The 14,958-nt window shown below is 37.3% G+C and overlaps 2 protein-coding genes across 2 annotated transcripts; one reads left to right on the top strand and one right to left on the bottom strand.

The window, feature by feature from the left end:
* The first annotated feature begins 157 nt into the window (after window positions 1-157).
* On the top strand, window positions 158-2,346 carry ndufb4 (NADH:ubiquinone oxidoreductase subunit B4). The gene is made up of 3 exons (XM_055181483.2): window positions 158-370; window positions 770-916; window positions 2,194-2,346. Exons 1-3 carry the CDS (start codon window positions 194-196, stop codon window positions 2,254-2,256), a joined length of 387 nt encoding a protein of 128 aa, XP_055037458.1. The 5' UTR covers window positions 158-193; the 3' UTR covers window positions 2,257-2,346.
* Window positions 2,347-2,489: 143 nt separating this feature from the next.
* Window positions 2,490-7,769, bottom strand: hgd (homogentisate 1,2-dioxygenase). Its single transcript, XM_055181473.2, has 14 exons — window positions 7,595-7,769; window positions 6,517-6,588; window positions 6,351-6,439; window positions 6,144-6,249; window positions 6,009-6,068; window positions 5,843-5,934; window positions 5,600-5,634; window positions 5,403-5,482; window positions 4,515-4,614; window positions 4,284-4,408; window positions 3,236-3,340; window positions 3,052-3,178; window positions 2,787-2,968; window positions 2,490-2,708 (listed from the first exon to the last, which is right to left on the bottom strand). The coding sequence occupies exons 1-14, from the start codon at window positions 7,607-7,609 to the stop codon at window positions 2,565-2,567; spliced, it is 1,332 nt and encodes a 443-aa protein (XP_055037448.2). The 5' UTR covers window positions 7,610-7,769; the 3' UTR covers window positions 2,490-2,564.
* Between the last annotated feature and the right edge of the window lie 7,189 nt (window positions 7,770-14,958).

The following is a 14,958-nucleotide window of genomic DNA, read 5'->3' as shown; positions in this document are numbered from 1 at the left end:
ATAATAATAATAATAATAATAATTTTAGTTAGTTGTGTTATTATAGTTTGGTGTGTATTTTAACCACGTATTTAGTTAGGAAAGTGGAATGTCTTTGCTGACGTTCTGAAATATCGCGAAACTCGCGTGCAAGACACATAGCCAATCAGATTGCTCCGTCTTGGATGGGCGGTGCTGTTCGCCGTTCGCAAACATGGCGGACTACAAAGAGGCTCCCTTGGCTTCACGGCCAAAAACGCTAGATTCAGCTGAATATTTCAATCTTTCACACGATTACCGACGATCTGAGGGTGAGAGATCCGCTCTGAGAGCTCAACTGAAGAGGCAATATCTGCTACAACTCAACAATCCTCATCGGAAAGAGCTTATTGTACGAGAGAGTTTGTAAAAACATTAGCTTCAGTAAAACATGACCTGTAGTTTTGATCTTCATTTTTAATATCTATTGCAAGTGCGTAATATTTTATATTGTGATTACGAACGTTAATTTCGTATAAATGTATGTTTTACAAGGTCATGTTATTATGTATTGAACCGTTAATGAGTGACCTTCATTGCTCGCTCGCTAGCTAACATTAGTGGTTCCTGCTGCTGGCAGCTTGATTTGGTCCACGTGTAAAAACAACTTATATTTCAGCTGTTGATAAGACTATAACATTTCATATTGCTTTAATTTCTAAGAAATGCATTATTGTCGCTTACCAGAAGAAGGTAAACTGACATGTTACCTCTTCGATTGGACCTTAACACTTTGTGTTTATATTTGTAGGAGGATCCTGCTCTTACACGATGGACATATGCACGTACCAGCAACGTATACCCCAACTTCAGACCAACTCCTAAAACTTCATTGCTGGGTGGTTTGTTTGGAGTTGTACCCCTCTTTGTCCTGTACTTTGTGTTTAAGACTGACAGGGTGAGCTGGAGTTTATTTACTGATCCATGCTACTGTGTACTAATGATCATTTAGTCTAGCACTTATTTACGCAGAATGCTTATTGACATATCAATACACTGATTATGACAGCAATATATTAATAATTTAAAAAATTCAAAGTCGAATTGGACCAGTCAATGTCTAGTCATCTCAGATTTTGTTATGGAGACAAAAATTAGGATTTGGGGCCTCATTTATAAAGCGTGCGCACGCACAAATTTGATCGTAAAGTGTGCGTATGCAAAAATCCACAGCAAAGTTCTTATTTAAAAAAACTATCTTTGACGTAGAAAAGTGTTTAGCGCCACATCAGGGTCTGAGCAGACACATGCATTTTTGCTTGTCTGATTGCTGCAGGTTTTTGGAAATATAAGCCATTCTTGCTGCTCGTAATTGGGTTTAAACATTGACAAGCGTTCTTTTATATGTCTATGACATTAATTACGCATCGTTTAAAGGCGGAGGTTTGAAACTGCTCAACTGCGCACAAGTTCAAGATCATTTGCGATAAATTTCACATCTGAAAAAAAAAGGTACACGCATTTTCTGCGAATAATTTTTGGTTTACACTAGACGTGAGTTCAGCGATTTGCGCGAGTGGATTGCATGCAGGGTCAATGCAAAGACGCGACAGACATGTCCTCGCGTGGGGCGCCGTGAATGACGAGAGATGGTTGGCGCGTTTGCCATGAAAACATGCGCTATTCGCCTCAAACGCGTCTTCGCCCAAGTTGAAAATATTCAACTCTAGCAAAAAATTTGCATGACACGAAGTTAAATCCCTCGTGTAATCTAGAGCGAGTAATGCTACGTACACGCCAAACGTGAGGCATCGCGTCAAACGCTCTAGATTACTTGCGGGATTTAACTTGAAATTTTTCGCCCCACGCAAGGATGCGTCTGGTTGCGTCTTTGCATTGACTTTGTATGTGATCTACTTGCGCAGATCGCTGAACTCGCGTCTGGTGTGAACCCACAGTAACACGATGCCACGTGTTCGGTGTGTACATAGCATTGGTTCGGTTTATGAATCACACGTACACATTTTGAATAAATGATCGTAAGATCAAATGAAGGATGGTTTCTATGCAGAATTTTATAAATGAGCCCCCTGGTGTTTTTGGTAGTTTTGCATTATGATACAAGTGTCTTTTGGCATAATTTTCTTTATTTGTTTCTATTTGGCATTTGAGGTCGTTGGACATGGAATTGCAGCCTGATATCAGATTTAATAAACCAGATTTTTTTTATTCCAGGACAAAAGAGAGGCCAAGATAAAAGCAGGAAATTACGAAAGACCCTACCACCTGTCATCCTAAGAGCGAATTGTTGTTTTCCAGTTTAACTGTTTATTCTATCCAGAAGTACTTGTAATTATTAAATAAATAAAAATACTTTATTGTTAAAAATCTTGAAGAAATTGTCTTTACTGAAGAAATGGAAATCACAGTTTATTATTATATGGTCATTTTATTTTCATGGTTAAATTCTAAAAACATTTAGTTGTAATTCAATATTATAACTTTTCTGGTTAACTTTTTTTTTTTAATGCATCTGTATCAAGAGTGATATACTCAATCTGTGAAATACTGAAGGTGAGGTTTCACCATGTTAACTTTATCTTTTTCTACTTGCTGCTTGGTTTCCATTTCGGATTAAAGTGACTCTTTAGGTTCTCCCAACATTTGTAATAATTCTTGTCCAGGCGGTGACAAGTTTCAAGTCCCCACTTAGTCACAGCCATGCTGAAGGATGACTCGAACATGAATGCCTGTGAGAGAGACACGGCACAGGTTGGGATATGTTCATGCTTTACAATAATGTCATGAATAATGGATTAAAACTTTACCATAGTGCCCTCTGCAACTCTCTCTGGTTTCAGAACAGCTGTGCTATTTTTCTCAAAACAGTCAACATCAGGGCCATGAGGAGTCATTATACTGTGCAGACTTCCTCCTCCAGGCTGGAAACCTTCTTCCTTTGCTTCATAGTGACCTTTGATCAATCCCATGAACTCACTCATGCAGTTCCCTTTGATCACAGACAGAGGCCGCTCTTTAACAACATAACTAAACAAGTTTTAAAGAAGCGTGTGGTCAATAATGTGCAGTTCCTGTGGTAATAAGGAGGCCGAAAGGTATGGTCAGCCACACCCCAACGAGGTGGAAAGATTACAAAATCTGCAATGGCAACACCTGGGCGTGTGGACTTTGCTGTCAATACGGTGAATATTGATGGATCCTGAAATTAGATATGTTAAACAAAACAACGATGTAGCAAAAACAGAGAAGCACTCACTGCATGATCAAATGCTACGCAGTTGATGACCATGAAGTTCTCCAGGTTGTATTTGTACGGTGCGTAGTTTCCATGCCATGCCACTACATTAAATGGTGAAAAATCCTGTTGGATAAAGTTAACACACCAAATTATAAATAGCTATTAACTTTTAAGTGTAAAGTCAATAGTAATAAATCAAGAGAACATTTTAACTTTTTATTTTGATGTTTCATTTTGGTACTTGTTTAAAAACTCCAGTTTCATAGAGACTTCACAATGTTGCAGCAAAGAGATTTTGAATGCTGGCTGTAAAATCAATATAATTCATTACAGCAAAGTCTGGCTGCTGTCCTGACCCTCATACTCCCTCCTGTTGTTTCAACCCACCCACATTCACAAACACACACACACACAGGTAACGCATCACTCAACAACACACAAACTCCAACATTACTGTTTTTACAGTTACGTTCATACATAAAGACACAATGCACCCTGGGGTTTCTGGGACCCCAATGTTTGTAATCTCGCAGACATTACAGTCTTCAAGATAACTCTACCAGACTTGATTGAGATGAAGAAAAAACACTTGTACACACACACAACACAAACATATTTTTCCCAGTCAAGCAAATAATAAGTTAATTGAGCAATTTTAGCACTCAGCTGGAGGACAAAACATCAGGATGAGACTGTACCATCTCTTTCAAGATAAAAACCAGAAACCTTTTCAATTTAAGATAGTACAGTACATAAAGAGGGCAAGACCTAGATGTCATCAGAAATAGGAGGCTTAGTCTTTCACCAATTTTCTTCCTTTTAACAATAATGCCTTGCGATGTGTGGCTCGTGATGCTCACGTGTTTTTAGTTCTGACATATAAAACAACTCGTTCCAATTATTTTCTCTACAGGACACACAGGGGAAAAATCAGTGTGTAGTGCAAAAATTTTTTTTATTAAGGATTTATCCTGTAAAAATAGATATTGAGTAATGCAGCTGAATCCTTATTGAAAGATGCCACGATGGTCTGGTACATGACGCGACAGTACAGGTTTTTTTGTACCTGTTGACAAGAGAAAAACTTCCCCTGGTACTTGTTGACAATGGTGTAACCAGTAGCCACAGTGCGGTCCTCGTACCAAGCCACAGGGGTTTGGAAGTCCCTGGGGTTAGCAAGCCCATTAGCCCCTGTAATAAATTAAACAAGCCTTCTTTGACTATTAAGAAATGACTTATTTGCAAAATACAGATGCATGTGTACGAGGTTGGTAATGCAATATATCCTAGCACACACCAATAGGACCCAAGTCTGGGAGTTCAAAATGGGCCCCAAACACCTCCAAAATGTATCCACGGGTTTCTCCAAAGACATCAATGCTAAAACGTATTCCTTGCTGGAAAACAAAAGCACGAGTGAAATTAAACAAATGAAATGAAACAAAGAAAAACTGCAGATGGTGTTAATTCCTATATTGTTTTAAAGGGACACTCCACTTTTTTGAAAATATTTTCCAGCTCCTCTAGAGTAAAACATTTGATTTTTACAGTTTTGGAGTCCATTGAACTGATCTCTGGGTCTGACAGTGCCACTTTTGGCGTGGCTTGGCATAGTTCATTGAGTCTGGTTGGACCATTAGCATCACGCTAAAAAGTTTGGATATTTTTCCTATTTAAAACTTGACTCTTCTGTAGTTACATCGTGTACTAAGACAGACAGAAAATTAAAAGTTGCGACTTTCTAGGCAGTTATGACTAGGAACTATACTCTCATTCTGGCGTAATAATCAATGACTTTGCTGGTGTGGCATGGCTGCGGGAGGCGTAGTGACGTTGTGTACTGCCTGAAAATGGTCCACTGCCATTGAAAGTTACTAAGGGGACAATTTTCGGGCACTGCGTAATATCATTGCGCCTCCTGCAGCTATGTTACAGCAGCAAACATGGCGATGCTAATGGTCTAATCAGATTCAATGGATTATGCTAAGCTATGCTAAAAGTGGTAGCACCAGTCCCGGAGATCGTCTGAATGCATTCCGAAATGGTAAAAATCAAATGTTTAACTCTAGGGGAGCTGGAAAATGAGTATATTTTAAAAAAAAGTGGAGTGTCCCTTTAAAAAATGTTGCAAAAATTTATATGGCTCATGCATGAAAAGTAGAGTATAGAAACGTCAGGAAAACACCTGAATGACACAAATCTCTTTGGGCTCCACCATCATCTTCCCAAATTCTGTAGTAATAAGGATTTCACCTTGTTGTGGAACTGAAATAGAGGTCACAATATATATAACAGTCTTTATGCATGTCTGTCTTTATTAGAAGATGTAACACAATAATGAAGGTAATTCGTTCTGAATAAATACAGGGGATATCATCTTACCAATAAGGAAATCACCATCTGCATTTTGGAAGCACCTATAGAAAGGAATGTATTTCTGAATTAACACAATACTTAATGGGGATTTGCAGTACATGTTTCTGAATAGCTCAGTAGTAGAGCATTGCGTAAAAGGTCATGGGTTTGAACCCACCAATAAAAAAAATGTATACCTTGTAATGTACTTTAAAATGCTTTAAATAAAAGTGTAAAAATGCATAGATATGAATATAAATTTAAACTGACTTGTCTGTCATTGAAGTGTTACAGGTGTAGATGTGGATAGCGATTCCATTACGAGATTTTGTATCTCCAGCTCCACAGACCGTGTGCAGACCCTAAAATCATATCAATGACTAAGTATTGTTTAGACAGACAGCAATCAATTACAAAAAAAGAAAAGTAGACCTACTGATACGAAATCCACTTTTTTCTCAGATGTTTTGGGGATATTAAATGGCATCCACCGAAGCTGTTAAAAAATATTGCATTCAACACAACATCTGTTTATTTCAAAACAAAAGTCTGATATAAATGTATTTGTTACCTGGTTTGGGTCAGGCTCTACTTCATTCCAGTTCTCTATTAGATCTCCGCAGCTCATTCCAGTAAAAGGCTTGTGACGTACAGAAGGCAAAATACGATACAGCCAGCTATAAACACAAATGCCTTCAATTGTCACAGATTCTAAGGACTTATGTTTCACAATATATTACAGCATACATACATGAGATCCATTAGACATTTTACATACCTTCTCTTATTGGTAGACCGTGGACAGGTGAAAGCAGATCCAGAAAGTTGTTCAGCATAGAGGCCGTATGGACACACTTGTGGATTGTTCTATAAGAAAATCATCTAAAATAAGTATTTAATCTGAATGTGAATTGATAATATGGGTATGTACATTTTTGCATTACCTGTCCCTCAGGTAAAGATCCCGGACAGCGAGGGTCCTCAGAGGCAAACTCATTGTCAAAACCACTCATGTACTTCAACACAGCATTGGGTTAATAAATAATGTTAATGTAATTCATTGTGCTCATATAAATTGTAACATTTTATTTCAGTATTTACTTATACCTTATGCACTTTACAACAGTTTTATTTGTAACATTAGTAAATGTATAACATGATCTAACAGTGAGCATGTTATCTGATGCCAATGAAATTGTTCACTGAGTTCACTGTGCATATAATGTTTCAACTTAAAAATGTATTATTAAATGTATTGTAGAAGTATTGTTCATTGTTAGTTCATGTCAGATAATGTCTTAACTAATGTTAACTAGCACATTCGTATTGTAAAGTGTTACCATAAAAGTAATCAAAGATAAAGAACATGGAAACACATATTGCATGGCATCAATCCAACAAATGCGCTTAGTCATCGTGCGTGTGCAGATGTGTGTATCTGTTTAAAGCCCATCTCAAAGACCTCAAGTTAAGATTGCATCATTTTAAACAAATAGTGCTTGTAAATCTGACTGTAAGATACGAAAACATACGACAAAAAGTAAATTATTTACATTCCATAATAGCTACTCAGTCCACTTGTTAAATTAAATTGATTTCAAATCAATTTAGCTGCATTTGCCATGAAATTGTTGAAAAATATTTTGTAAAAACATGCAAAAATAAACATTTCATAAAGTTTTATGTACAGCTGTACAATGGAGCAGAGATCAACCGCATCTGGGCAGCTGCTAAATCCAGCGATCTGATTGGTTAAGATGAAACGCCCCCTGATTTTCATCACAGAGTGCATCTGGGTACTTCATTATTCAATACGTAATAACTGTGCACTTTTTTACAATTCAAACAATTTTTTATACGAGTGAGACTCGCTATAATAAATATTTTACTAAACATCTTTATTATTATTTTGAAATGGTAATAATTTGAAACAAATGGACATTCCTTAATATATCCGTACATTCGGTTAGCATAAGTTTCATGTTAGACAATCATGCGTCGGCAGTCCAAAGGTGCACTTACCTTCAGACCAGCCATGGTGTGGTATTTTTGATATAGCTTATCCTAGTACTATTAGTAGCTTAATATTTAAAGTTGGGCTGCAGCTAAGCACAGATGAGGAGCTTTCAAAGCGCTCGTGCAGTGAGTCTCTTCCTGCAGAAGACCGAAGGAGGAACTCGGGTCGTATTTACGTTTTTCTCAATATGGTTTTAATTACCCCCAGACACGGCTTGTGACGTAAAAACAGATTTTGGCAGAGGGGAGGAGAGTTTTGATGTTTATGGACGTGTTCAAAGGCATGAGTATCCCTGGCACGAGTACAGCAAATGCCAAGTTCATGAAGTCCATCTGAGAGACCTTCCCATAGTAAATATTAAAGTACTGTTTATCAATTCACTATAGTTAATACTACATACTGAAGGCTTATACGTTAACAAAGTGTAGTAATTAATAACTTTAATACATACAGTATGCTACTTACTCCAAGTATTTTTCATGTGGGTTACTTTAAAGGGATAGTTCACCCAAAAATGAAAATTCTGTCATAATTTGCTCACTCTCATGTTGTTACAAACCTGTATAAATTTATTTGTTCTGATGAACACAAAGGAAGATATTTTGAGAAATATTTGTAACCAAACCGTTCATGTACCCCATTTAATTCCATAGTATTTTTATTCCTACTATGGAAGTGAATGGGGTCCACGAACGGTTTGGTTATGAACATTTCTTAAAATCTGTGTTTATCAGAGCAAAGAAATTTATGCGGGTTTGTAACAACTTGAAGTTGGGTAGCCTAAATGATGAGATAATTTTCATTTTTAGTTGAACTGTCCCTTTAATCTTGTGTTTTTGTATTAAATATGTTAATTAACATATCAATTCCCCATTGAATAAAGCTATACAAATCTCAATGGTCTCCATTACACATAGAATTATGCTTTTGAACCATACGGTAGTAAACATTAGACATACAGTATTTTAAAGTTTATCAACTCACGAGGTAATACTACAGAATACTTACAGCATACATTACCAAAGTGTAGTGATTACTACTACAGTTTAATAGAGTAAATGCTAAAATATACTACAGTATACTACAATTTACAACTAGGGTGTGACGAGACACTTACTCTACGAGACACAAGAATGAGATTTTGACACTTTTTTAGAAATCCTCAATGATAAATAAATAAGAATGGGAAACTGAAATCACAATTTAAATCATAACTGAATAATAATTTTGAAATGTTTTATCTATAGGGCTGTCCATAAAATTATTGATAATGAAGTAATTTATCTTATATTTTACATTTTTTGAAATATCTTAATATTTTTTGTAATAAAAATAGACCTTAGTGAGCAATAACCTTTAAAATTACATATAATAAAAATGATGCATTAATAATTGTTTCAAATAAAGTATCAAAACCAAGTAAACACATGGTTTTATTAAACAAAAACATACATTACTTTTGACCAAACAACGTTTGAACACATTTCAATCTTTATTATTTGTCCATTTCTTTAAAATAAAAACTATACAGCCACTGTAATTCTTGAGCAAGAACATGCAGACATTAAAGAGCACCTATTTCAATGCTAAAAAACTATGTTATTTTGTGTATTTGGTATAATACAATGTGTTTGTGTGGTTTATGGTTCAAAAAACACATTATTTTTTCAACATACCGTACATTTTTGTAGCTTCAGATATCCCTGTCTTCCTGAAATGCAGGGATTTTGTACAAAACTCATTGATTTGAAAAGCGCTACATGTGTCCCTGATTGGCCAGCTAATCTGTACGTTGTGATTGGCCTGAATACCTCTTACGTCAGCCGGAAATGTGACGCTCTTTACCATGTTTGAACGATTCGGTCACAATGCAATGCTAACAGGAGTTAACTTACAGGCTGGGAGTCCGAAGCGGGAGGAATTATGATAATGTCGGTCTTGTCAACATCACCAATCCCAGGAAGTAAACTGTTGCCTACAATCCGTGTGTTTGTTGTAGTCTAAGAAAAGAGATTTACATTGGAGACGATAACTCGCACCATCGTTTACTTTGGGGTTTGTACCTTTTGCATATCGTTAACATGTACTAATACACACTTAAACAGCAAAAGAAATGTAAAATCGTGAATCAGACCATAGGTGCTCTTTAATTCATGTAAACTCATGTGAGGTTTTAATCTGATGAGACACTAAACATGTGAATGATCAACAACAGATAAACACAACGCATCTCAGACTTTATGAACATTATTGGAAACCCAAACAAAAAAGCACACGCAGTAAAATACAGAATATGATGCATGCACTGTAAAAGGTTTTGCCACAAACGTAACTCTTTCTGATATCAGGAGACAGCATTTCACCTCCACATGAAACTGTGACATAATTAATCGGGCAAGATCTCATCAGACAAGATCTCGTCACACCCCTACAGTATTTTTTTATTTGAAGGGCATACTAAAATGAAATGTATGCTGTACAAGCACAATCCTGCACTGATAGCAAGGCAATACTGTCCAAATGTTGTTTCCATAATTTAAACATAACCAATAGGCCGAGCCATTATGTAGGTTTGTGTCTGTAAGGTTCCACAGTATGAGACTAAAGTTGGGCGCAGGCCCAATTGCGCATTTATTTCGGAGAAAATGAATAGGCGTAATAAAAAACAGAAAACAATATCACGTCGAATCAATTTGCCTCTTTCATTCCGCACGCCATTTCTCTTTCTCTCGTCTTTTGGGGAGGTGATGTGTTGGTGGGGTAAATTATGGCAATTCTCATGGCGAGCCGCAAATAAAGTCAGAGCGGCAGAAGTAACTGTTGTCTAGTGAAGCGTGCAGCTGCGCAGAGCCTCCCGCTGGCAGGCCGTTTAGGTGCTGTGCTCAAGTCGAGAAAGACTAATGCCGGAAAATATCTCGACCCAGTCTGCGGAAATTGATCTGCTCCTCGGGGGAAAAAATGACTGATTTTAATTTCACCACGCCCCTCTCTCTCTCCAGCTTCACCCTTCTCCAGTAAAGCTCTCTCTTCCACGGGCAATGGAGATACAAACTACCTCATGATAGGTGCACAGATGAGCAAAGGTATTTTCTACAATATAGCCCTGGATGAAACTACATGTTGATGGGCTTGAAATCAGTCTCCCACCTATTCGGTGCTTTACAATCACAGGATGCCGTCTGTAAATCCTGGAAGTGATGCAAGTGTGAGACTCACCATACTAGTGAAACGTACAAATAAATATGCATAACAAGGCTTTTTATGTTGTGTCTTGATCTCTCTCACCTCCCGCTGTATTTGCACCAATAGTGGTTCCACTTACCGCTGAACAGATTTGCTGCAACACCCACCGTCCCCTTTTAAAATGAAGAGCAACTGGCCTTGTTAAGAGAGTCTCTCCATCGGCTGTAATGTTATGCAAATGCTTTAATATGAAGATAAAGACTGTAGCGGCATGCCACGCTTTACCAGTTCAAGCCCCGGTGGATCCTCAGAGCCTTCACTAATGAGTAAGGGATTATTCTGGAGTCATTAAATGGTGCCCTGCCTGACATCCGTCCCCTCCTCCCCCAGTTATGCCCATTAATGCACTGTACACAGACTTTAGAGATACCTTTTACCACCAGCTCCAGGTTTTTACACATCAGAATGTCACTGAATAGCAAATTACGTTCTCTTCCCACAGAGAAAATTGCTTTTGAATCGTTTAGTTATAAAGATTTTTTAGGAAGGAGGGAGGGGGGGTTATGCGAAAGCATAATTACTTGTGTTGAAAATCTCATTGGCATTTGTTGCGGCTAGTTGCTCCGGGAATTTATTTCAGGAATTATGCAGAAATGCATCCATGTGTGTGGACATGCACAAGAATATGCACTAAAAACTGCACTTTTTTACCAATACTTAGTGTGATTTAACTGATAAATGTAACACATAACTTGTTCGATCTCAGGCCTAATGGTTTAGATGTTGAGGGATAGTTTAGCAAAAAGTGGATCCAGGTAATGTTTCTTATGTGTTGCAAACTAATTAGTCAGAGTTTTGCTATAAAATGGGAAGGAAATTGGTTTGTGAGAGAGAGAGAGAGAGAGAGATTGGAGTGGAAACGAAGAAGAGCAAGCCAGCGAATGTACCTCTGGAGTCCACTGTTGCACTTTGACCCTGTTAAATTTCTGCAGGGGTGAGAGTACGGCATGACCCCGTAAGACAGACCGAATTTACTGTTACTACTTCCTAACCACAGGGACTCCGAGCACCTAGAAATGGAGAGGTAAGAAATCCAATATAGATTGCATGGCTTCACTCGGCACCCCATTGCGTCGTTCAGAGCTGCAACCCAGGATCAAAAACGTTTTTGTGTCTCCCACTAAATTGGTCTGGAGAGCTTGGGGGGCAGGCAACTTCCCCCTAATGATGCCCTCTGATGCATTCACATAAAACTCTCAGAGTATGGTCCATGAAATTCATTTTCACACATCCAGTACACACCGCAAACACACAAACAAACTAAAATATCCCCTTTTATCACTGTCAGCCACCCTTGATGACTTCCAATCTGCTAGCTACAGGGAAGCAAAACAAACATAACTATGGGAGCCAGCATCCTGAAGGAGAAAAAGAAAGAGGGGAATAGAATAACTGGCCTCGTGCGGAGACAGAAACCGGACCCAACTAAAGGAGAACGGTCACGGCGGCCATTACCATCACAGCTGAACTCCAGAGAAACCATCTCAGTGCTACGCAGGGAGCTAATTTTATTTGAGATGAAGTCTCTGATGAACCGCTGGGGATTATCTCTTATGAGTATCCACAGACTTTCTTAACAACAATATGATGAGGCATTGTGTTAGCGCTTTATCAACATAAACTGTGCTACCAAAAATTAGTTGAGATCATTTTCAGTGCTAAGTTCTGGATAAGTGGCTAGTGCTTTAAAGGTCCACTAGATGTCACCAAAACCAATACAACGTTGATCATTGAATTAACCACTTCTCATAAAAGTAGATCTACATTGTAAACCAGCCACCCATGTTAGTGCATTATTGTTCAGCATAAAACCAGACGAGAAACAAACTACAAAAAGAAAACCGATTAGAACCGTATGTAGGCTACAGCTACAACGTTTAAAGAGGTGCTTCATTGTGTCAAAGAAGCTAAGCTAAATGGTTCCATAAAGAAATTATAACATCTCAATAACCTTTCTGTTTTAAAAAAAGGTTATTGTTGTGAAAAAGGTTCTTCAGATTATAAAAATGTAAGAAATGGTTCTTTGAGGAACTAAATGGCATGCTGTGAAGAACCTTTACAGCACCTTTATCGCCGCCTGATCCCAGGAGAACGCGTATACATATTTTACGAGTTGCCTAATTCGTATGAATTTGTACGACTTTAATCCTAATAAGTCCCTTGGGGTCAATCTTACCCCCAAGTCACTTTTCTTTAGTTTAATAACATGGTTCCCTTCATCTCAGTGGAATAAGATTTTGTGACTTTTCCAGATTGTCTGTCAAGATTCATATAAAAAACTGGGCTTGATTCGGTTGTTCTAAAGAGGTGTAAAAAATTCACCAAAAGAGGCCCTTTGGGGCTAAAAATGACCCCAATTGAAATGAATGGGAAATTCAAAAAAAAATTCTTTATTTTTCTTTGTAAAAAAAATCAATGCATCCAGAATAAATCTGAAAATTTTAACACAGAAAGATAGGCCTGGTACTAGAGCACACATGCAATAGAGAAAAGACATGCTCAATCACACAGACACACAAACACCGCACAAACACACTTACATTCATTCAGATTTCTATGGCATTTTGTAACAACAGACATTTCAAAATGCAACAAAAACTACAAAAAATTTCTACTATTTGAAATAATATTTATTTTTAATGTCCTTTCTAATATTTACATAAACATAAATTCACAAAACGTTTCACTAAATTACTGATGTTAAGCAGTTGGCTACATCCAGTAAAATGAATGGGTCTCTATGGGCATCTGCTGGTGGAAATGATTTATTTCCGAATTCAACACATAACATCTAGATCAATATCTAAAAACAATTTAGATCAAATTTAGATCAAAATTTAACAGGTAAGCTAATGGTGTAGTTGGGGAATTGAGTGGAAAACAGGTACAAAAATACTTCATATCTCCCAAAACACAGCATTAAGATGGGAAGTAAACAGAAAATGACATATTATTTATATCATTAAAATTTATATTTTTTATTTTAATTTCTGGGGTCATTTTTACACCCAAGAACTCTAGCGTATACACGAAAATAGGGGCTTATGAGGGCTAATCGTGCAAAAATGTACGATTATCATAAAAACTAAACCCCGCCCCTGCCCCTAACCCCAACGTCACAGAGGCAAAGACAAAACGTAAAAATGTACGAATGTGGTCGTACAAATTAATACGAATCAATACATACGAATTGCTATGAGATAGCATTGTTATTTTTAGGAGAGTGTATGTCAAAACATTGTAAACAAATTGTGCATATGCCTAGCAGGCCACTTTGACTATTTAGTAGGCTGTGTTTCAAAATGGTAAATCGTTTTTAAAACACGTCTCCTTCCTTCTGATATTGACACAGAAAAGATTTTCCTTCCACTGAAAATCTCTTGATTGCGTCTTTTATACGCATGTCTAAATATCATTTATTTTCTTTGTATCGTTTTTCAAAATTTACATAAAACTCAGACAAGGTCAGATAGCAGCTACGTCCTTAATTTACTCTAATCAACTTTCATTTGCATGGCGATATTTGCGCGCGTTATTGACGCTAACTGAATAAATGGACTTCTTCAAACTCAAGGGGAGAGGTTTTGATAAGCTCATGGGAGAAGAAGAATAATTTGCATGTATTACTTTGATTAAATTAATATAAGATTGTCATTCTTGAATTTAGACATTCATATTCTTTCCAAGAAGCAATCAATAAAGGGCAAGAGCGCCTCTTTAGATCATCAGCGCACGCGAGCCCTCTTTACGGGCAAAAAATGAAATCAAATAAATAAATGCTAAGTCCAGCCGCAGCCCCGTGCACTTCTTTCAGGCCTAAGCGATAATAAGATAGGAGACGCAAAATTGTTTCAACTCATATTTGTGACCTCTCACCCAAATGCATTATTAAAGAGCCATTCCACGCTTCACGTTGCACAAATCGATAAGAATGCTGAGGAGACCTCGCTTGCAATCTCTTCTAATTTACAAAAAATGACAGAGTCTTGAAATGATGCGAAAAAATAGAAAAACTTAAAACTTACAAATGAGGCCAGCAAGCAGAAACTTCATGATATCTGGAGAGGAAAAGTTCACATCTTTTATCCATATTTGCTTATATTTAAAAAGAAACTTAAGAAAAACA

This window comes from Misgurnus anguillicaudatus, chromosome 25 (assembly GCF_027580225.2).
Source record: "Misgurnus anguillicaudatus chromosome 25, ASM2758022v2, whole genome shotgun sequence".
NCBI lineage: Eukaryota > Metazoa > Chordata > Actinopteri > Cypriniformes > Cobitidae > Misgurnus > Misgurnus anguillicaudatus.
The sequence above is the reverse complement of the archived record's forward strand: the minus strand, read 5'-3'. Positions and strand labels throughout refer to the sequence as shown.

What these genes read in the sequence shown, in the direction of transcription:
- hgd (XM_055181473.2), bottom strand. An exon ending in GATCTTTACCTGAGGGACAG is followed by an intron (nt 6,440 to 6,516) that starts GTAATGCAAAAA and finishes ATTTTCTTATAG; the next exon opens with AACAATCCACAAGTGTGTCC. An exon ending in AACACTTCAATGACAGACAA is followed by an intron (nt 5,635 to 5,842) that starts GTCAGTTTAAAT and finishes TCCTTTCTATAG; the next exon opens with GTGCTTCCAAAATGCAGATG.
- ndufb4 (XM_055181483.2), top strand. Translation starts at nt 194, where the DNA reads ATGGCGGACTACAAAGAGGCTCCCTTGGCTTCACGGCCAAAAACGCTA. An exon ending in CTCATCGGAAAGAGCTTATT is followed by an intron (nt 371 to 769) that starts GTACGAGAGAGT and finishes TTATATTTGTAG; the next exon opens with GAGGATCCTGCTCTTACACG. An exon ending in TTGTGTTTAAGACTGACAGG is followed by an intron (nt 917 to 2,193) that starts GTGAGCTGGAGT and finishes TTTTTATTCCAG; the next exon opens with GACAAAAGAGAGGCCAAGAT.